The sequence below is a fragment of the Leptopilina heterotoma genome, unplaced genomic scaffold (genome assembly GCF_015476425.1).
Source record: "Leptopilina heterotoma isolate Lh14 unplaced genomic scaffold, ASM1547642v1 Lhet_39, whole genome shotgun sequence".
Classification (NCBI taxonomy): Eukaryota; Metazoa; Arthropoda; class Insecta; order Hymenoptera; family Figitidae; genus Leptopilina; species Leptopilina heterotoma.
In genome coordinates, this window is record NW_025111058.1 from 145,938 (window position 1) to 168,598 (window position 22,661).

General features: G+C 24.3%; 2 protein-coding genes across 6 annotated transcripts in view; one reads left to right on the plus strand and one right to left on the minus strand.

Annotated features, from left to right (window-relative positions):
- The window catches only part of LOC122506050 (tubulin polyglutamylase TTLL4-like), a 369,559-nt gene that overhangs the window by 102,888 nt on the left and 244,010 nt on the right, over window positions 1-22,661 (plus strand). The gene's annotated exons all lie outside the window — the stretch shown is intronic.
- Window positions 16,321-22,087, minus strand: LOC122506046. Its single transcript, XM_043618017.1, has 12 exons — window positions 21,582-22,087; window positions 20,602-20,712; window positions 20,157-20,422; window positions 19,786-20,069; window positions 19,442-19,653; window positions 19,145-19,318; window positions 18,431-18,547; window positions 17,956-18,066; window positions 17,534-17,799; window positions 17,148-17,431; window positions 16,720-16,931; window positions 16,321-16,584 (listed from the first exon to the last, which is right to left on the minus strand). Exons 1-12 carry the CDS (start codon window positions 21,696-21,698, stop codon window positions 16,402-16,404), a joined length of 2,337 nt encoding a protein of 778 aa, XP_043473952.1. The 5' UTR covers window positions 21,699-22,087; the 3' UTR covers window positions 16,321-16,401.

Below are 22,661 nucleotides of genomic sequence, written 5' to 3' on the forward strand. Positions count from 1 at the left end.
ACCGCGTCACGCCGATTTTCTCCCGGGCACATAGATATAAAAAAAAGAAGAATAAAATGAATAAATCCGAAATACGAACGAAGACGAGTGAAAAGTGATTTTTGAAAAAATTTTTAAAAGTATAAAAAGACCACCCGTTCCGCCATATTAAAGAGGGGTGTTCCGTGTCGGTTTTCTTTTTTGAATATTCCCTTTGAGCTTGACAAGCCGATACGCTGATTTTCGAGTTGGCTCCCTCCTTTCTCTCTTTCTCTCGTTCTTAAAGAATATTGTAGTGTTCAATGCGGGTGAAAAAGCATCTCTCGTAAAGCTGTATCACTTTTGGGTCTCGTATGTGTTATAAATTGTGTATATGTTCTAAGTCGAGTCTTTTGTCGCACATTTACGTCCGGTAAAGAACATTTTTGGGATGTAGTCTATAATATTCCGTGACGACAGGTCACTCCTCATTTATAGAGAGAAGCCGCCTCGCTTTTTAAAATTCAAACAAAAATTTAACTATTCATTGGGGGTTTTATTTTCTCCCTCTCACTCTTCTCTTTAGTTCATTTATATATTTTTAAACTTGTCATTGTAAATTGGGTGCTTTTATATACTTTATATTGTTGTTACGATTTTTTCTTTCCTTTTTCAAATTGGAATCGATTTTATACGGTTAGATTTCTAGTTAGCCATTTTTGCAAGTATTTATTTATTTGAACCAAGAAAAATTTACTTAAAACGAATGAAAATTTATCTGAACCAAATGTCCTTGAAATGAGTAAAATTTATTTGAAAGAAATTTAATTTAATTTATCAGAACAAAAATTACTTGAAACAAAAATAAAATTTATTTGCACAAAAAAAATTTACTTGAATCGAATAAAAAATAATTCGAATCTAATGTAATTAACTTGAATTGAATAAAATTTATTTGAAACAAAAATAAAATTAATTTGAACCAAAGGGAATTTACTTGATTTGAACCAAATGGAATTTACTTGAATTGAATAAAATTTATTTAAAGCAAATTAAACTAATTTAAAATAAATGATATTTAATTGAACCAAATAAAATTTATTTGAAACAAATAAAATCTATTTCAACCAAATAAAGTTTAATTGAATTGAATAAAACTTATTTGAAACAAATTAAATTAAATATTGACAAAAATTAAATTATTTTATACAAAAATAAAATTTTTTTGAACCAACAAAAAATTTACTTAAAGCGAATAAAAATTTATTTTAAATTTCTTTGAATCAAATTAAGTTTTCTTAAACTTTTAAAATTTATTTAAAACAAGAATAAAATTTATTTGCACAAAAAAGAAAACTTGAATCGAATAAAAATTAATTTGAACCAATTTGAAACAAATTAAATTTATTTGAAATAAATTAATTTTATTTGATACAAATTAAATTCATTTGAAAGAAAAATAAAATTAATTCGAATCAAAAAATATTTACTTGAATTGAATAAAAATTAATTTGAACCAAATGGAATTTACTTGAATTGAATAAAATTTAATTGAAACAAATTAAAATTTGAAACAAAAAGAAAATTAATTTGAACCAACAAATATTTACTTCAATTGAATGAAAATTAATTTGAACCAAATGAAATTTACTTGATTTGGATGAAATTTGTTTAAAGCAAATTAAATGAAATTTAATTGAACCAAACAAAATTTATTTAAACCAAATGAAATTTATTTAAACCAAATAAAAACTATTTCAACTAAATAAAGTTTAATTAAATTGAATAAAACTTATTTGAAACAAATTAAATTTAATTGACCAAAAATAAAATTATTTGAAACAAGAATAAAATTTATTTGAACCAAAAAAAATTTACTTGAAACAAATAAAAATTTAATTTATATAAAAATAAAAGAAAATCCGATAAAAATTGAATTATTAAATTAAAAACACTAATAATTAATAATAAATAATTAAATTCAAGAAGCATTTTTTTATTACGAGAATTTAACATCAATTTCTTCATTCTTCTTCATTGTAAATTAAATTCGTCAATATCTCAATGCCCCATTATTCCTAAGTAGCGATGCTTTTTTCTCCTTCTTTTTTTCATGCCACACCAGCTGGATTTTTTTGTACACAGTGTCAAGACACGAAATACACACGTCATATTATATATAAAATCCGCTGTACATCACACGCTCGTTAAATCTCTCAATCGATGCGTAAAATGCGTGTTTCACAAATAAACGTCGTATCCTTTTTTTATTTTTTTTTTCTCTTCTTATTGGCGAAGGGCTCAATCCTCGTTTACAAATCTCAAGAAAGGTTAAATCGGGAACGATCTAAATTCGCGATAGGAAATCCAAGTCTCTATAGATGAAAATATATATATATATACGAGAGAGAAAAAGAAAAAGAGGGAGAGAAAAAAAAAATTGTGAAAAGAAAAAAAGAGAATCGTCTCTTCAAGAGAGGGGGGGGGGGGAGTTAAAACTGCACGCATCAGCGAATTCTATTGCAATCTTTTTTTTTCTTTACTTTTTATGTACCTACAAGAAGCATCTATCTTTTATTCTTTACGGGCGAATACCTTGAACGACCTACAAACGCGCAAGGGTCTTGTTAGATTAAATAGAAGCATATTCCAACTTGAATGGAGCTTAGAGGCTTTTTAAAGCACCTTGAATCTGAACATCTCTTTGATTTTTCTCTCTTTCTCTCTGTGTCGTATAATGTGTAAATACTAACAAGCGCGATGAAGATTGGGATATGCGCAATCATGCGAGAAATATTTCTTGTGAATCTGACCGTGTACTGTTCGAAGAGGTGGGCAATTTTTCCCCCTAAAAAAAAAAGTTTAGAAAATATATATTTACCATCATTTCCGAGTGTAAGATATTATTTTTATTGTACTAGGAAAAGTTTTTGTTTGAAAAAAGTGTGTTTTTTTACAGCTTTGGTCCTTTTTTTTGGAAAATTATAAAAATTGTGAGTGTTTCCGAAAAATTATACTATTTTTTTCCTTTACTGTTTTACAAAATAAGCAATTTATTAAATACATTATTTTAAAAATTAGAATGGTCTTCGTGAAGTTTTTTGGAACTTTTTTTTGCAGTTTTGGTCGATTTTTTGGAAAAAGATTAAAATTGTGGGCTTTTCCGAAAAATCAGGCTATTTTTTTTTCATTACCATATCATTAAACAAACAATTCATTAATACATTATTTTGAAAATTAGCGTGGTCTTCATGAATTTTTTTTTTGGCTTTGAAGTCGGATAAAAGTTACATTTTTTTAAGTTTTGGTAGTTTGGTAGATTTTTTTAAAAAAGATTTTAGAGAAATTTCAAATGATTGTCGGAATTCAATTATTTTCGAAAGTAATAAAATTCCACGCAAAAATTCAATTATGCTCAAAATTTTTTTTAAATTCTCGTCAAAATTTCAATTATCTTAAGAAATAATTAAATTCTTTTCCGAAATTCAATTATTTTCAAAAATTTTCCTCAATTCAAAGATTTTTAATATAGGTATCTACTATTCCAATAAAATTTTCCAAAAAAATTCAATTATTTTTAAAAATTTTCCTCAATTCTATGATTTTTAATAGATATCTACAATTCTAATAAAATTTTCCAAAACAATTCAATTATTTTCAAAAATTTTCCTCAATTCTATGATTTTTAATAGATATCTGCAATTCTAATAAAATTTTCCAAAACAATTCAATTATTTTCAAAAATTTTCCTCAATTCTATGATTTTTAATAGATATCTACAATTCTAATAAAATTTTCCAAAACAATTCAATTATTTTCAAAAAATTTCCTCAATTCAATGATTTTTATAATAGGTATCTACTATTCTAATAAAATTTTCCAAAAGAATTCAATTATTAAAAAAAAAAAAATTTAATAAAATTCCACACAAACCTTTAATTATTTTCAAAAAATAATAAAAATTTCAGAGGAATTTCATTATTTACAAATTTTTTTTATAAATTTCTTCGTAAAAATTCAATTCTTTTCATGAATAATCAAATTTTTTACAGAGATTCAATTATTTTCATAAATAATAAAATTTTTACAGGCATTCAATTATTTTGGTAAATAATAGAATTCTTATCAGGAATTCAATTATTTTGATAAATAATAGAACTCATTGCAAAATTTCAATTGTTTTTAATACAATTTTTAATCAAATTCCTCGAAAAAATGTAATTATTCTTAAAAATTTTATTAAAATTCGTCCAAAGAATTCAATTATTTAAAAATTTATTGATACAATTCTTTATGAGAATGCAATTTTAAGAAACATGCAATTATTCAATAAATTTTTTTGTTGTATTCAAATTTTGAATAATTGAATTCTAGTAGAATTTTCTCATAAAAATTGATTTAAAAATGGATTTCAGTTAAAATTTTAGATTATAATTGAATATTAAAAGCATTAAAGCGTAATTTTTTTTTTGAAATAATTGAATTTTGAAAAAGTATCAGATTAAAGTCTTTGAAAATTTTAATTTTTCATATATTTAACTAACAAATTTTTTAGGGTTGATGAATATTCTAATTTCTAACTATTTTTTTCTATTCTGTATTAAGAAATGAACAATTCATTAATAAATTATGTTTATCAGTGCTTTTCGTTTTTTTATTATTTTTTATTTAAATCAAAACTTAAAATAATTAAATTAAAAAATTTATTTAAAAAAAAAATTAAAAAAAATTAAATTAAATAAAAAAATTAAATTAAATTAATTAAATTAAATAAATAATAATAATAATTTAATTAATTATTTAATTAAATTAAATTTAATTTAAAAATTTATTTAGAACATAAAGAAGGTAAATTCAAAATGTAATAAAATTTTCGATTATTAATTACATTAGAATATTTAAATAAAATAATTTACTAAAGCATATTTTTAATAATTTAACAAATTTAATCATTTTTTGTAAATTTTGTGAATTGAAACTTAAAATTATAATTTTGCAAAATAATTGAATTTTACTGCAAAAGGTTTTAATTATTGTAAATAATTGAAATTGTAAAGATTTCAATTATAGAAAATAATTGAAATTGAATAGATTTCAATTACAGTAAATAATTGAAATTGAAAAGATTTCAATTATAGTAAATAATTGAAATCGTATATAAATTTTCATTTATTCGTATGGAGAAAAAATAAATATTAAATTTTGTTCAAGTATTTTACAATTTTGGGAAAAAATAAGACAAAAAATTATAATAAAAAATTAATAAATATGAAGATAAAAATTTTCCTTCTATAAAATAAAACGAAAAAAATTAGATATAGAAAAAAAATAATAAATTGGAGAAACAAAATTGTAGTGAATAAAATCTAATTTAAAATACAGTGGTTCAGTAAGATTTCGTTATAATTATTATTATCCACCATGAAGAAAATTAGACCTGACTTATCGAAAATCGTATATTAAATGGCTTTTTTAGAATGAAAAAACCATTTTTTATCCTTCTCACGAATCCATTAAAAAAAGCCTCACAAGTGTGATGTGTATTAATTTTTCAGTTCAACTTCTAATCGAACGCTTCTTAAAAAATATATATGTGTAACTAATCGCGTTTTTATTCTTATTCATCTTCTTCGTTTTTTATTCTTCTTATATTGGCATTCATACAGTAAAAATGCAATAATTTCGTGGTGGGGGTCTCGAATTCGTTTTGGAAAATATACGAACACCTGCAAGTACCCCACGAACCATTTAGAATTTTAAGATAGTTCGCTCTTTCTCTCTCTCTCTCTCTCTCTTTCTTTATTATTCGTGTTGGTAAGTTCCCCGCCCACAAAACCGTGGAGGCCCCTCTTTAGAAAATCACCAAAAGGTCCCAATTTACAAAGCCCTTTATCGACACGTAACGGGGATCGTCCAGGAAATGCTATGAACTAATTTGCCGCAAACTACCCCTCATCCAACGGAAGTGTACGATACTTATTCTTTTGAAATTCACCGCATTTTACGATTATGCTTTGAGACAGGTACCCTCTTTCTCTTTCCCTCTCGATTTTTTTTTTTTTTTTTTTTTGATTTTATATAACAATTATGACACTTTTCTACCGATAACCGATTTTTTACGGCTTGAATATTATTATGCTTTTTGATGATTCTTCTATAATAACCACATCGATGGAATGGATTTTTCTTGAGTGGAATTGAATTTTTTTACACTGAAAAAAAGAAATTTATTCGAATCAAATACCATTTAAGTGACTTAAATAAAAATTATTTGATTCAAGTAAATATCTAATTGATAATAGTAAACAAATCGGTTATTTGAACTTAATAATTTTTTTTTCCAATGTATAGAAAGCCAAAATATTGGAAATTCATTTTTGTTCTGTTGGGAAAAATAGAGAAAAGTTTGATTAAACTTTAAAAATATTTTTTAAAGAAATTTGTTTAAAGAAATTTTTTATTATTGGAGAAATATTCTCTATTAAAAGTAGTTAATTTTGTTCTAAACGGAAAAACTACTCAGAGAAGAAAAATATTATTTTTATTTTTGTTTCCATAAAAAAAGGAACAAAATTAGAAAAATGCAAAAGTTTTGAAAAATTTATTTGTCCCAAAAGACATTGTACTTGAAGTATAAAAATTTTTTTTGAACCAAAGGTTTTTCTTATTTTTAACTCGAATAAACATTTCTTCAATTACATTTTTTTTTAATAAAAAAATTCAATCTAGAGAAAAAATATATTCTTTAAAAATTAAATATAAATTAATTTTATTTCCTATCGTCTTTTTTCTCAATTTTTTTAAATAACCTGAAAATATTTTGATTAATTTTGCTTTCTTATTTTCAATTTTCCTGAAATGAAAATTTTTCCCCTCTCTTTAAAAATTTAAATCTTTGAATAAAAAATTGTATTACTTCCATAATAAAAAGTGAAACATCCAATCAATTTATTCGAATTGACAATAAGAAATTTCAGATTTAATTAATTTTATTTGCTCGTTGAATAAAAAATTTGTAGTAAAAAATATTCTTTTACAATACTGTAATTGTTGATTCAAATAAAATTTATTTAATTTGAATGAAAATTATTTGATTCAAGTAAATATTTTTTTGGATAACAGATAAATATTTATAATAGATAAATTATTTATTTTTCTAAAGTTTTGAACGTTCAAATGAATGGAATGTTTTTTTCTATTAATATTTGCAAGAATTATCATACCAAAATGGAAAATAATGTTAATTAAATATTTTCTTAGTTAAAGATTAATGTTTGTAATACACACAATTTTTTTAACACAAATTAAAAGGAAATAACAAAAAAATTGTCATTTTAACATTCAAAACTTTAGAAACTTATTATTTGAAATTTGAATCAATTAAATTTTTTTCAGTTTAGGAAGAATAAAATAAAAAAAGAAAATTTTATTAACAATTAATAACAATAAAGTATTGAAATCATTGAAAATCATTGAATTGTTGCAAAGAATTTTATCAAAAAATTTGATAATAATAGAATTCCTTCAAAGAATTTTATTATTTAGGAAAACAACTAAATTCTCGCGAAGAATTTTATTAAAATTTTTAAAAATCCTAATTAAATTCTTTTGAAGAATTTCTTTAAATTTTTTTAAACTAATGGAGTTTCTTTAATAATTTTAATTGCAAATTTTGAAAGCAATTGAATTTTATGAAGAAGAATTTTATTAAAATTGTATTGAAAATAATTGAATTCTTGCGAAGAATTTTACTATTTATAAAAATAATTGAGGCCTTGGATCCAATAACTCGCCCGACGCTCGGAGGAACGCGCAACTGCCAGTCAGTGAGCAGTGAGCGCCTCTGGGCCACTCACTGCTACCCGACTGGTATTAGCGCGTGCCTTCGAGCGTCGGGCGAGTTATTGGATCCAAGGCCTCAATTGAATAATTGTTCCGAAGAATTTATTAAAATTTTAGAATATAAATGAATTTTATGTTAATATTTGAAAATTTAAATTTTTTCAAGAAATTCTATTAGAATTGTTTTGAAAATAATTGAATTTCTGCAAAGGATTTTACTATTTATAAAAATAATTGAATTATTGAGAAGAATTTTATTATTTATAAAAATAATTGAAATGTTTCGAAGAATTTATTAAAATTTTAAGAAATAATTAAATTGTTATGAAGAATTTTATAGAAATATTTGAAAATAATGAAATTTTTTCGAGAAATTCAATTAAAGTTGTTTCGAAAATAATTGAATTTCTCTAAAGAATTTTATTATTTTTTGAAAATAATTGAATTCTTTCCATTTTTTTGACGAATATATTTAAAAATTGCATTGAAAGTAATTTAATTTTTATATCGAATTTTTTAAAAATATTTTGAGAATAATTGAATTATTTTTAGAGAATTTTAAATTCTTGTTGAATAAATTGAATTTTATGGAAATTTTTGAAAGTAATTAAATTCTTTTCTAGTAATTTTATTTAAATTGTATTAAAAATTATTTAATTCCTGCAAAGAATTTTAGTATTATAATAAAAATAATTAAATTGCTTCGAAGAATTTATTAAAATTTTAGGAAATAATTGAAATTTATGGAAATATTCAAAAATATTTGAATTCATCCGAGGAATTCAATTAAAATTGGTTTGAAAATAATTAAATTCCTGAAAATGATTTTACTATTTATAAAAATAATTGAACTATTGCGAAGAATTTTACTATTTCTAAAAATAATTGAATTTTTTCGAGGGATTTATCAAAATTTTAAAAAATAATTCAATTTTTTCGAAATGTGTTAAAAATTTCTTAAAAATTGAATTCTTCCGAGGAATTCAATTAAAATTGTTTTAAAAATAATTGAATTGTTTAGAAGGATTTATTAAATTTTTAGAAAAAAATTAAATTCTTTTCTGAAATTTTATTACAATTTTTGAAAATATGAACAGTAATAATTAATTTTGTACTTAATAAGCGAATTTTTAAAATTTTGATTATGAAATTATTTAAAAAATTTATATTTGAAAATAAAAAATTTTGTAATTTGCATTACAATAATAAATTGAATATCGCGTTCTAGTATTCTAATAAATTACTGCAAAAAATAAAAAAAATTCAATAAACTAAATTTATTCGCGGAAGAAGAAAAGAAATTGCTTTTACCCTGAAAAGTAACCCCGCTGTGTTTAAACGTCGAACCAAGTGTCAAATGAATAGTTTTCAATGTTTCCCATTGACACGTCGTATTTGACACGTGCGTGTCACTGAGTCGGCCTTCTTCTAAAAGAACTTTTTTGACCGCATCTTCAGAGACGAGAGAGAGACGATCTCCTTCAATCTCAAAAGGTGCGAGCCACAAAACAGGCCGCCTCTTCCACTTTTCAATTCGTGATTATCAGGCGTTACAATCTCATCACAAAACGACAAAATAATTCTCACCATCAAGGCGTTAAGGGAATAATCCTCGCACACGTTAAAATAATCCCGCGTGCGTGTGTAATATACGTACTGAGAATGGAAAAAAATTCTCCTTTTTTCCAAAATAATCGAGGCGTATTCAAAAACCAATTATTTGAATATAGTAGTATAGTGAGATGTTTTTTTTTTTTTTTTGAAAGAAGCTTCTGTACTTTTCATCATATCACAAAAAAAAAACTCACTCTTCCCCTTTTTCTGCCCTGGAGAACATTGAACTAGAATTATTAAAGGAAGCGTGAAAGGGCTCGTAAGGAGCACTTTTGTATATATGGGGAGATTCAAGAGAAATAGAAGAAGTGCGGTTTACACGTGTTAACAATATAAAAATAGAGCGTGCCAAGATTTTACACGCATGGCGTGAAAATCGACGTGCCTTCACTCTCGTCTCGATATTTTTCACAACAATGAATTTCTAAATATCGATATCTTAATAGTTGGCTTCCTATTTTTCTTTTTCTTCTTCTTTTAATTTACGTAAATTGTTGCGGATTTATTTTTTTGAAAAGTCACGTTTTTTAATTAGTATTACACACTGAGGAAAATTTTTTTTAATTAAAAAATAAGTAGCCAACAAAAAAAAAATTAAAATTAAAATAATAAAAAAAATATGTTTGAATTAAACGTGATTTTTATCCAATCAAACTGTTGAATAAAAATTATTGTGTTTAATTCAAAAATAATTTTTGGTTGAGTAGAACTACTTTAAAAATTATAGTGGAAAATAAAAAATAATTTAACAAATTAGTACATTTTCGTTTCTTTTTGCATTTGTTTTTTAAATTAAAGTTAATTTTTGTAATTGAATTCTTCTAAAGAGTTTTTGACACTTTTTAAAAATAAGTTAATAATTCTAATAATAAAATAATATTATAATAATATTTAAACAATAAGTCAATAAATGTTGTTAAACTTTGTAAAAATATAATTGAATTTTTTCGAAGAAATATTTTAATTTATAAAAATAATTGAATTCTTGCGACGAATTTTATTAAAATTGTCTTTTTTATTAATTGAATTTTTTTCGGAAATTTTATCGAAATAGTAGATAATGAAAATAATTGAATTTCGAGAAATATTTAGAATTAATTAAATTTCTACGAAAAATTTTATTACAATTTTTTAAAAATAATTTATTATTGGAAAAGAGTTTCGTCGATATTTTTAAAAATAATTTTTCGAGAAATTCCTTTATAATTTTATTAATAATAATTAAAATCCTGCGATGAGTTTTATTAGTTATGAAAATAATTGAATTTTTGCGACGAAATATATTAAAATTTTCTTAAATAATTGAAATCCTGTGACGAGTTTTATCAGTTATAAAAATAATTGAATTTTTGCATCAAAATTTATAAAAATTTTCTTAAATAATTGAATTATTGTAACGAAATTTATTAAAATTTCTTTCAAATAATTGAAATTCTCTGAGGAATTTTATTATTTATAAAAATAATTGTAGGTATTCTTCATAAGAACTTTTTTGAATTTTTTTTTCGTGCAAACAATTTTATAGAAGTCTTTTTAAATAATAGATTTTTTTCGAAAAATTTTATAATAATATTGTTTTAAATAATTGAATTTCTTTAAAAATTTTATTATTGTTGAAAATAATTTAATATTTGCAGAGAATTTTATTAAAAATTTTTTTGAATAATTGAATTCTTTTGGGAAATTTTTTTGAAATAGTGGATGTTGGAAATAATTAAATTTCGATTAATTTTTGAAAATATTTAAATTTTTTCAAGAAATTTAATTAAAAATGTATTGAAAATAAATAAATAATTAATAAGTTCAAATAAACAAATTATATTAAAACTTTTTAAAATAATTAAATTCTTTTAAATTTGAATAATTTGAATTTTTCCAACGAATTTTATTGAAACTTTGAATTTCTATAATGAATTTTAATGTTTATAAACATAATTGTATTCTTACGAAGAAGTTTATAAAATTTTAAAAAAATTTTGTAAAATTCTTTTTATATAATTGATTTTTGTTTGAAAAATTTTATAAAAATTGTGTTTTAACTTTTAAATAATTGAATTCCAGTGAAAATTTTATTATTTTTAAAAATATATTTAATCAAAAAAAATTTCTCACTTGAATGTTCAGAATTTTAACAAATAAAATTGTTTTTTAAATTTTAATTTAATAAATTTTCCTAATTTTTAATTCTGAATGTTCAAATGAACGAAATTTATTTATTTCTTTTTCAAATGGAAAATATTTTTTGCAATAATATTGCGTCTCGTATTAAGAAAATAAATCTTAAAAATTGTAAATGTTTTTTTTTAAATGAAATGGTTTTGAAATTTTGGATCTTTCTTCAAATTTTGGCCAAATTTTCAAAATTAGTGTCCTTTTACCGTTACGAATTCACGGTCACTCTTTGAATTTCGTATAGGTAATAATTAAAATAAATTCCCAACCGTTAACTATATAATTATAATAATGAGAAACAAAACTCATTTAAATTGAGTTTTTAGGGTGTTAAAACTGGACTTTAATTATTTTTTGGGGGAAAAATAATAACACTTAAGGGCGGTCCAGTGTCACGGTAGGTGGAATTTTTGTCTCCACCACAAAAGACCAAGAAAATGGTCACTTTTCTCGAATATAGTAATTTTTTCAGGTTCATTAAAATAACGCCTCATCTCTCTCGTATAGTCTATTGTCTTTTGGCGAAAAATTTCTTTTTTTCCCGAAAATCTCCTCCCTCCCTCCCCTTTGCTTTGTGGGCGTGAAAAGTGACACTCCTAGTGCGAGACGAGAGGACAATATTCTCAACGGCAAAAATCCTTTTAAGTTCTCTCGTCATCATTTTCGCAGGTGCGAGAAAGGAAAGACGAAAGACCGAATTACAGACTCTTGGGATGAGAGTGTAATGAGCATGCGGTCTCCAAAAAAGAAATGGACCTTTAGATAAAATCCGGTGTTAATCACGAGGTGGGATTTATTTTTCCTCTCCTTCTTCTTCTTTCTATATATATTTTTTTCTTTAATTTTTTTTATTGTATTCTTTTTTCGGTTGTCATATATATATTGGCTTCCAGATCCTTTTGTCGGATCATTTCCTTTTAGTATTCGGCTTTTACAGAATGTATAGGATATATTGGTTCTTAATTAAGTTTTGAGGTCAAAATTAGAGGGATGGTGGATGGTTAATTTAGTTGAATGACGTGGTCTCCTCTTTCTTCTATAATTTTTCCAATCGTTATTAAATTATATACTTAATCACGAATTCCAATTTTTCTTCTATCGAATTTTTACTTTATATACGAAATGTTCTTTTTAAATATATTTTCGAAAATTACTGACTAATACAGTAAAGACTAAAAATGTAAATTATTCATTTTGCATGCACTAAAAAAAATTCAATTATTTTCATAACTAATAAATCTCATCACAGGATTCCAATTATTTTTAATACAATTTTAAAGGAATTCCTCGAAATTCATTTTTAAATAAAATTAGCAATTTTAAAAATTTTCTAATTTAAATTTTTGTTGAAAACACTAAAAAAATTTAATTTTGAAGAAATTACAAGTAATTGCAGAAATTCAATTATTTTAAGAAAGAAAAATAAAATTCTACTATGTTCAAAATTTGAAAAAAAAATTCTCGTAAATATCCCAATTATCTTTATAAATAACAAAATTCTTCTCCAAAGTTAAATTATTTTCATAAATGTCAAAAAAAATTCTTATCCCAATTTCAATTATTTTCAATTTTTTAAATAAATTTTTGATAGCCAGCGTTCCCACCCGCCCGTATCAGAAAAACGAAAATTGTAAAAAAAATTCAACAAAAATTCATAACTTGAATACTTTTTGACCAATTTTTTGTTTCTTGGTCGAAAATTAAAGGGGGATTATTGTTCCTCAAAATGTGCTAATTGAAAATTTTTTAAATAAATTTTTTATAGCCAGCGTTCCCACCCGCCCGTATCAGAAAAACGAAAATTAAAAAAAAAGTTCAACAAAAATTCATAACTTGAATAATTTTTGACCAATTTTTTATTTCTTGGTCACAAATTAAAGAGAGATTATTGCTCCTTAAAATATGACAATTTAGAATTTTTTGAATAAATTTTTGATAGCCAGCGTTCCCACCCGCCCGTATCAGAAAAACGAAAATTGAAAAAAAATCGAAAAAAAATTCATAACTCGAAAAATTTTAGACCAAATTTTTATTTCATGGTCACAAATTAAAGGGGGATTAATGCTCCTTAAAATGTGACAATTGAAAATTGTTTAAATAAATTTTTGATAGTCAGCGTTCCCACCCGCCCGTATCAGAAAAACGAAAATTGAAAAAAAATCGAAAAAAAATCCATAACTCGAACAATTTTAGACCAAATTTTTATTTCATGGTCACAAATTAAAGGGGGATTAATGCTCCTTAAAATGTGACAATTGAAAATTGTTTAAATAAATTTTTGATAGCCAGCGTTCCCACCCGCCCGTATCAGAAAAACGAAAATTAAAAGAAAAGTTCAACAAAAATTCATAACTTGAACAATTTTTGACCAATTTTTTATTTCTTGGTCACAAATTAAAGAGAGATTATTGCTCCTTAAAATGTGACAATTTAGAATTTTTTGAATAAATTTTTGATAGCCAGCGTTCCCACCCGCCCGTATCAGAAAAACGAAAATTGAAAAAAAATTGAAAAAAAATCGAAAGAAAATTCATAACTCGAACAATTTTAGACCAAAGTTTTATTTCTTGGTCACAAATTCAAGGGGGATTATTGTTCCTCAAAATGTGACAATTGAAAAGAATTTTGCAACGAATTTTATTTAAAAAATTTTAAATAATTGAAAACCTGTGACGCGTTGCATTAATTATGAAAATAATTGAATTTTTGAAACGTATTTTCTTAAAATTTCTTTTAAATAATTAAAATCCTCTAAGGAATTTTATTATTTATAAAAAAAGTTGTATTCTTCCGCAGAACTTTAATGAATTTTTTTAAATAATTGAATTCTTTTTAACAGTTTTGTAAAAATCTTTTTAAATAATAGATTTTTTTCGAAAAATTTTATGAAAATATTGTTTTAAATAATTTAATTCCTGTGAAAATTTTATTATTTTCGAAAATAATTGAATGTTTGCAGATAATGTTATGAAACATTTTTTTTTAATAATTTAATTCTTTTGAAGAATTTTAATAAAATTTTTAAGAATAATTACATCTTTCCAGGAATTTATTTAAAATTTCATAAAAAATAATTGAATTCCTGCGATGAGTTATTAGTTAAATAGTTATTAAAATAATTGAATTTTTTGCAAAGAATTTTATAAAAATATTTTTAAATAATTGAATTTTTTCGAAAAATTTTATGAAAATATTGCTTTAAATACACGGAAAAAAAATTTTATCTGGAACAGCGATAAGTTTCTCTAAAATAGTGAAAGTCTTAACTGAAACAACTAAACATTTGGCTAATCTAGCAAAATTTGTAGCTGTTCCAGGTGAATATTTTTTTCCGTGTAATTTAATTCCTGTGGAAATTGTATTATTTTCGAAAATAATTGAATGTTTGCAGATAATTTTATTTAAATGTTTGAAAATAATTTTTCTATTTCAACGATTAGCGAATTTAAAGTAGTGCAAATTCTCACACATAGATAGAACTTTTAGTGTCACAAATCTGAAAAAAAAATTTCAAATAGCAACAGATCGTAAAAAAAGTAGTAAATTCTATTTTTTTTACTTCTTTATTATTTCAAAAAGAACTTGAATAAATTATAATTTTAGTTCGAGAAGGTAAAACTCTAATACAATTATTACAAGAAATCCAGACTAAAAATAGAAAAATCAGAATTGAAGTACATAAATAAGTTACAAGAAATATAACAGTTTTAAAACATAAAAATATCTTCCAAAAAGAAGACAAAAAAAATTCGAAGAATAATTTCAAAATTTCTTTTCTCACACTATATTGAAGAAACAATAATTTTTTTTTGAAAAGATCCAGATGTTTCTATATTCTCGAACAAAAACGAATTCCCGGTATAAAATGACTTTAAATGTCCTTCGTCAATAAATATTGTACACGAGAAACCAGAAAATGTCCGCGACTTTGCAAACAAGCTCACCAAAACCACTTTGTAGATGACATTTGTTGGGGCAAAAATCATGAATAGCCAATCAGCTGGAGTTAGAGAGTGAGCTATTTTTTTGACAAACCAATTTAAGTGATTTTTGAAAATAAGAAGAAAAAATAAATAAAAGTCTCCTACCAGTGATGCATCTGCTCATGGTGGGTGGTAGAAGACTCTGTTGGCGAACATTTAACAATGCCTATGAATTGGTTGTCGTACAACTTGTAAATAATACGTAACATCTTCTTACAACCTAGTGAAACACGAAATGACCATGTCATTGTAATTTTGTTTTGTTAAAGGGTCCAGCGTCAATTCACGGGGGAGTAAAAAGTTTACTTTAGGGAAAACAGCACGAGATATTTCTTATATAGAGGCTTTAACTCGGATGTGTCCTTAGTTTGCTCCTTAGTGTACATATATATGTCCTTAGTGAGAAAATCTGTCGTTATTTTTGTTTGGCATTTGTAACTAAGTTGTAAAATCTTTTACTTTTCAAGGAAAGGAGAAATTTTCTTTTATGAAGGTAATAGATTTGTATGTATATTTGTTAATAATGTTTGAATTTCAATGAGTTGCTGTATTTTTGAATCGAACAAATTTTTAAGTCTCTTAATTCTATTTAGTGATGATTCAGACACAGATTCATAATGTTAAGGATGTTTTATCATTTTTAATGGACTATTTGATGTTTGCTGCTGTTTAATAAAGACATATTAATATTTTGTTGCAAACTAGTAAAATTTCACACGAGAAAGAAAAGAAGGTCATTTAAAAAAGTCCATTTCAGTTTCAGTGACATTTATTCACTTATTTGTTTGTTTACATTTTTATAAGTAAACATAATTTATAAATCGAAGAAAGATCAGAAAAATGAAGTTTCTTGTAAAGAACAATATTCTAATTCATTGTCACAACATTCCAACTCATCCTCACCGGGGATTACTTTTTTTAATAATTCTTGATATTTCCTTAATTCACACATTGACGTACAATTGGGTATTTTCAGAATTTCAACCTTACTTGTTTCTCCTTGGTAATATAGAATCTGTAAAAAAATAAAATATTTCTTTTATGAAAGCATTTTGAGAAAATTGTGGGGTTACAAGTACAGATTTAGACAATTTGGTTACTTAGACTAAAATAATTCTTTATTATTTTTATTTATTTATACTTTTAGTACCTGCACGTAATAGTTGTCTTCATTATCACTATACAATTCCAAAATTACTGCACTACAATAGAAGGGACTTTCAAATTTTGATATGCCAAGTGCATAAAGTTGTCCATAAACATTAACATCGTGAGCGCTGTAAAGTTTAATTTTCTTTCCTTCCTTTAATTTTTCACTCTGTTTGGCTATCATATCTGTTGTCATTTGTTTCAAGAGTCGTCCTAAAATTTTAATAATTGTCTCATTCAAAAAAGAATGCAACTTTTTTTGGTGTTTAACAACCCAAAAAAGTTTTTAGAAACTAAACAATATAATGATTAAATTCTTTTCTAAAAAAAGGATTTAACAGCATAAAGACCGCACAGTTTGTTGAAAGCATGTTTTATAAAACTGTAACATTATAATGGTTTAAAAGCTCTTAATAAAAAAAATTTTACCTCCATTCATTTTTTTCATCGTATCATTATAGTTCCTCAATTTTTCCAATACTTCAACAGCCTCTAGGAATTCATTGTTCGCCAATAATTCTTCAGCCCAATTCGGAATCGGTAGTTTCATTGATTTTTGACAAATAAGTAAATTGTAAAATGAAAATACATCAGTAGGAGTAGTAATATCTTTTCCCGTTAATTCTGTCAGTTTGCGTGTAAGTGATTTAAATTCTCCAAACATTTCCTTTACTTCTTCCAATTTTTCAATTTCGCTAAACATTTCTTTGTACCTTAAAAAGAAAAATTGAAAAAAATACAAAAATGTGTAAATTCAAAAAAAAAATTATTTATATTTTTGTTTCAAAATAATTTAAAAGAGTGAACAGACGTACTTCGGACATCTTCTGGAAAATAGTAAAATATCGTCGTCAATTTTTTGATAATCTATCGGTATAGGCTGCCACTTAAGTGTTGGATGCCATTTTTGGATTGAATTTGGAGGGTACAGAGCAGCCAGAACAAGAAGTAGGGTCATTTTTGCCCTATCTATGTGTGTACTTCTAGGAGTAATATCTTCAGGAATGTAAGTTGTACCCAAAAATGTATTATATCTCCTCCTTAAAAATTTACCTAATTTATAGGCTCTTAATTTTCCCACCTGTAAAATTGTAAATAGTTACCTTACATAAAAACTTTAAATTAGTTATTTAATTAGTCTTTAAATTATTATTTATCAAATAAAATATGAAAAACTATAATAAAACAATTTTGAACATGTTTCAATTAAGATAAGTGTAAAATAAATGTAAATTACTTTTGTCAAAGCCCCAAAACCTATAGGATAATACGTCTCGTTAACAAATCGATCATTTGGATACGTTTCACTATAAAGTGGATTTGGTGTACGATCTCCATGTCTAAAAACCTGCGGTAAAAAATTAAACATTTCTACACAGAAATATTTTTATATGTACACTGACATAGCAAACCGAAAATTAATACGGAATTAATTAAAAAACCACCATTAAATTAATGTTAACATTAATCAATAATATTGTTGTTGTTGTTGTTGTTGTTGATATAATCAATAATATTTACTAAGCAAACAAATCAAAATTCATTTGCTAAATAAATATTATTTGTAAATCTTTTATTGTTAAATTTTGACATAAAGTATTGTTGCATTGATATTCAATATGGAGATGATAATTGACACTTTCGAAATTTATGAAATTAAATTATTTTAAAGTTTACAAATATTGAAAATTAAAAAAGATTATGTAACATACGGCGTTGACCATTTGTAGTTTCAAATTCCTTGGCAGTGCAAATTTATTTTTTAATTCTCTACTTGAAATGCACACTGCAATTAAAAGTAAACCCCAAAATTTAAAATATATTTTCATTTTATTTAATTACATAATTTTAAATATGGAGAAATTAAAAGTTTTTTCTTATTCCAAAGATTGCGAACCCACAATACAAAGATGCCAAGAAAAGAATGCCACGTTTTAATCAGATATGCAATTTTTTTTTTAAGACAATAAATTTTTTAGCACTTAAAAAATAAATAAACGTTTCAACTTTTGTGGAAAACAATAATTTCTAATATTCTTTAAAGTTTCAAATTTTATTTAAAAAGAAATGAAAAAAACGCGCTATCTAAGAGATTGTAATACTTGAAGGTTATTTGGAGGTTAACTCACTAAAAATCGTTAAGTAAACGAAATTAAAATTATTAAAAAATGGGTAATACTTTATTAAAAATATTACCAAATTATTATTATTAGTATTTACTAAAAATATTGTTTCATTAATATTATATTTATAAAAAATTAGTAATGTGCATTGTGCCTTAAATAGTTAGTTTTATCAATAATAGTTAACCTAATCATGTAAAGGAAAAGGAAGTAATTAAAAATTTCCAAAAGTCAATTTTTAGTTTACTTTTGATATATTTATTCTTTTTTATTTGTTTACATTTTATAAGTAAACATTACTCAGAATGTCGAACTTTCTTTTAAAGTACAATGTTCTGATCCACAACATTCCGCATTTGCATCAATGGGAATTACATTTTTTATTAATTCCTGATATTTATTTAATTCACACATTGACGTACAATCGGGTATTTCTAGAATTTCAACCTTACTTGTGTCCCCTTTATAATATAGAATCTAAGAATATAAAAATTATTGTTATAAAGCATTTTAACAAACTAGGGACACAAACACTTAGACAATTTATTTCCTTAGACTAAATTAATTTTTATTCTTTTTATGTATTTATATTTTTAGTACCTGTACGTAATAGTTTCCTTCTTTATCACTATACAATTCCAAAATTACTGCACTACAATAGAAAGGACTTTCAAATTTTTCTATGCCAAGAGCATACAGTTGTACATAGACATTAACATCATGAGCGCTGTAAAGTTTCATTTTCTTTCCTTCTCTTAATGTTCCGTTCTTTTTGGCTAACATATCGTTTGTCATTTGTTTCAAAAGTGGACCTAAAAATTTGTAATAATTGTCGGATATTGCAAAGAAAATAAAAAGTTTAATAAGCATGAAAGTAATACTAAACATAAATTAAAAATACATAACCCTCTAAACATAAATTATATATAAAGAATTGAATTCACCTCCAATTATTTGTTTCATTGTATCATTGTAGTTCATCACTTTTTCTGTTATGTGAACAGCCTCCTGGAATTCATTATTCATCAATAATTCTTTACCCCATTTTGGAATCGGTAGTTTCATCGATTGTTGACAAGAAAGTAAATTTGAAAGAGAAAATATATCACTGAGATTTGTAATGTTTTTTCCTGTTAATTTTGTCAGTTCGTTTGTAAGTGATTTGAATTCTCCAAGCCTTTGCTTTATTTCCTCTGATTCTTCAACTTCTTTCCACATTTTTGTGTACCTTAAAAAGAAAAATTTTAATTTATGGATAAAATAGGGAAGAATTAAATTTATGTCCTTATTTAAAAGTAATTCAAAAAGTATGTACTTAGGACATCTTCTAGAATATAGTAAAAAATCGTCTTCAACTTTTTCGAAGAGTATTGGTATTGGCTGCCAATTAAGAGTTGGATGCCACTTTTGTACTGAATTTGGAGGGTACAAAGCAGCTAGAACAGCAAGAAGGGTTATTTTTGCCCTATCTACATATGTACTTATAGAAGTAATATCTTCAGGAATGTAAGTGGTACCCAAAAATTTATTATATCTCCTCCTTAAAAAAGTACCCAATCTAAAGGCTCTTAATTTTCCAATCTACAAAGTTAATTATAGATATTGTCATTAATTAAAGATCTTAAATCTGTAAAGTAGTAAAGAGTCTTTAAATTAGTCTTAAAGTTATTATAAACCAAATTATTTAGTAAATAACATTTGAAAAAAAACTACAATAGAAAAATTTTGAATATGTTTCAATTGGAATAAATGTAAATTACATTTGTCATAGCACCATATCCCAGAGGAGAATAGGTCATGTTTGCAAATGGATCATTTGGATACGTCTCACCATAAATAGGTTGTGGTGTTCGATCTCCATGTCTAAAAACCTGTCGTAAAAAATAAATAAATTTTACTGAGAAATATTTTACATTTACGCTGAAATATCGAACAGAAAATTAATACGGAATACATTAAAAAAAAACAGCAATTAAATTAATTTTAACATTAAAATTATTAATCAATAATATTTACTAAGCAAAAGAATCAGAATTAAGAAGATTTAATATTACTGCCATCTGGTGGTGACTTTGGAGTTCTCAAGTGCTAAAATTTAACGTTGATAAAAGAAAATTAATTAAAAAATTTTTTTTAGTTAAAAATGTTATTTTGAGAATAATTTATTTATTTCACAGTAAAAAGTAAATCTTAATTTAAGATCGGTCTTAAATTCAGCACTGTCTGTTATAATGTTAAAGGATACAAAATACGTGCGTAAATTCAGCACATACTGCCTTAAAAATGTTGCATATTAATTTAAGGGCACTTTCCTGCCTTAAAATAAGACTTTCTTTTTACAGTGTTTTTCAATAAAAACTTTGATGACATTTTTACAATAATAAGCATAATCTTGTCGTGAAAATTATGTTTCAAATGTTATGAAAATATTGATATTAGAAAAGTATTAATATTTCTAAGTTTTATTTGGAAAAAAATTACAGAATTTAATTTATTTAATTTAATCAAGTTATTAAGTGAAATAAAAGATTTAATTTTATTATCGTTATATAAAACTTATACACTAGAGCCCCGCTCTAAATAAATGCTTTGTAAACAGTCACTCGAGCGGGGTTCCAGTGTATAGGTAAAAATTTTTTATTAAGAAATAATCGAAATTTATAAAATGAAATTGTTGGCATGCCAAATTGTTTTAAAGTTTACAAATATAGAAAATTAGAAAAGATTATGTGTAACATACGGCGTTGACCATTTGTAGTTTCAAATTCCTTGGCAGTGAAAACTTATTTCTTAATTCTTTACTTGAAATGCACACTGCAATTAAAAGTAATCCCCAAAATTCAAAATATAATTTCATTTTATTTAATTATAATACTTTAAATATGGAGAAATTGAAAGTTTTTTCCTATTCTAAAAATTGTGAACACAGTGTAAAGATGGCAAGAAAAGAATGGCACGTTTTAGTCAGATCAGAGAGAAACTGAAAGTAGGCACGTAAATGGGAATGAGTTCTATTCCTAACGGTCAACAGTGGTACTTTAGGGGTGTAACGGTGTTGGCCGAATACGATCGGAAATGGTCGGTTAGGTTTATGTACACTAAATATTCATTAGTATTGGGGTACTTCCGATGGTGTGCGTATAACTTTCGAGGGAGGAAAAATGTCTTAACCAATCAAAGCAACCCGCGAAATTTAAACTTCAAACTACACCCCTAAGTACAACTTTTAGCTGCTAGGAATGAAACAACTCATTCCCATTACGTGCCTACTCTCAGTTTCTCTCTGGTCAGATATGACATTGTGTTTATTTCTTCAGCACTTAAAAAATGAATAAACATTTTAACTTTTGTGGAAAACAATAATTATCTTCCTATTCTTTCATTCATTCTTTTTGTTCACATATGAAATAAGACTTTTGTGTATGCTTTTGTTCTTTTTGTTTGCATATTATTTTTTATTCTTTTTTAATTTTTTTTACTGCAACAATATATGTACTATTAATTAACTATAATATTCTTCATATTTTTACATTCACTCTTTTTGTCCATATCTAAAGTTAGACTTTTGTATATGCTTTTGTTTGTTTGTTTTCATAAAGTTTTTTTTATTAATTTTTTAAATATTTTTTTATTTACTTTCATACTATAATAAAGTTTATTTTTTACTAAAATTTTATCCATTACAATAAAAATTAATAGCTTTTATTCATTACTTTATCCTATTTTCGATTTGTTTCTGAAAAAAATTAGCATTCTTTAACAAACATTGCAATTGACAAATGGTAATGTGTCTTATATGTTAATGAATAATAGTTCTATT

Excerpts from the sequence above, each read along its gene's own strand:
- LOC122506046 (XM_043618017.1), bottom strand. The coding sequence starts at position 21,698 with ATGAAATTATATTTTGAATTTTGGGGATTACTTTTAATTGCAGTGTGC. Across the intron at positions 17,800-17,955 it reads GTTTTGGGGCTTTGACAAAA|GTGGGAAAATTAAGAGCCTA; the intron begins GTAATTTACATT and ends ACAATTTTACAG. Across the intron at positions 16,932-17,147 it reads GATGAAAAAAATGAATGGAG|GACGACTCTTGAAACAAATG; the intron begins GTAAAATTTTTT and ends TTAAAATTTTAG.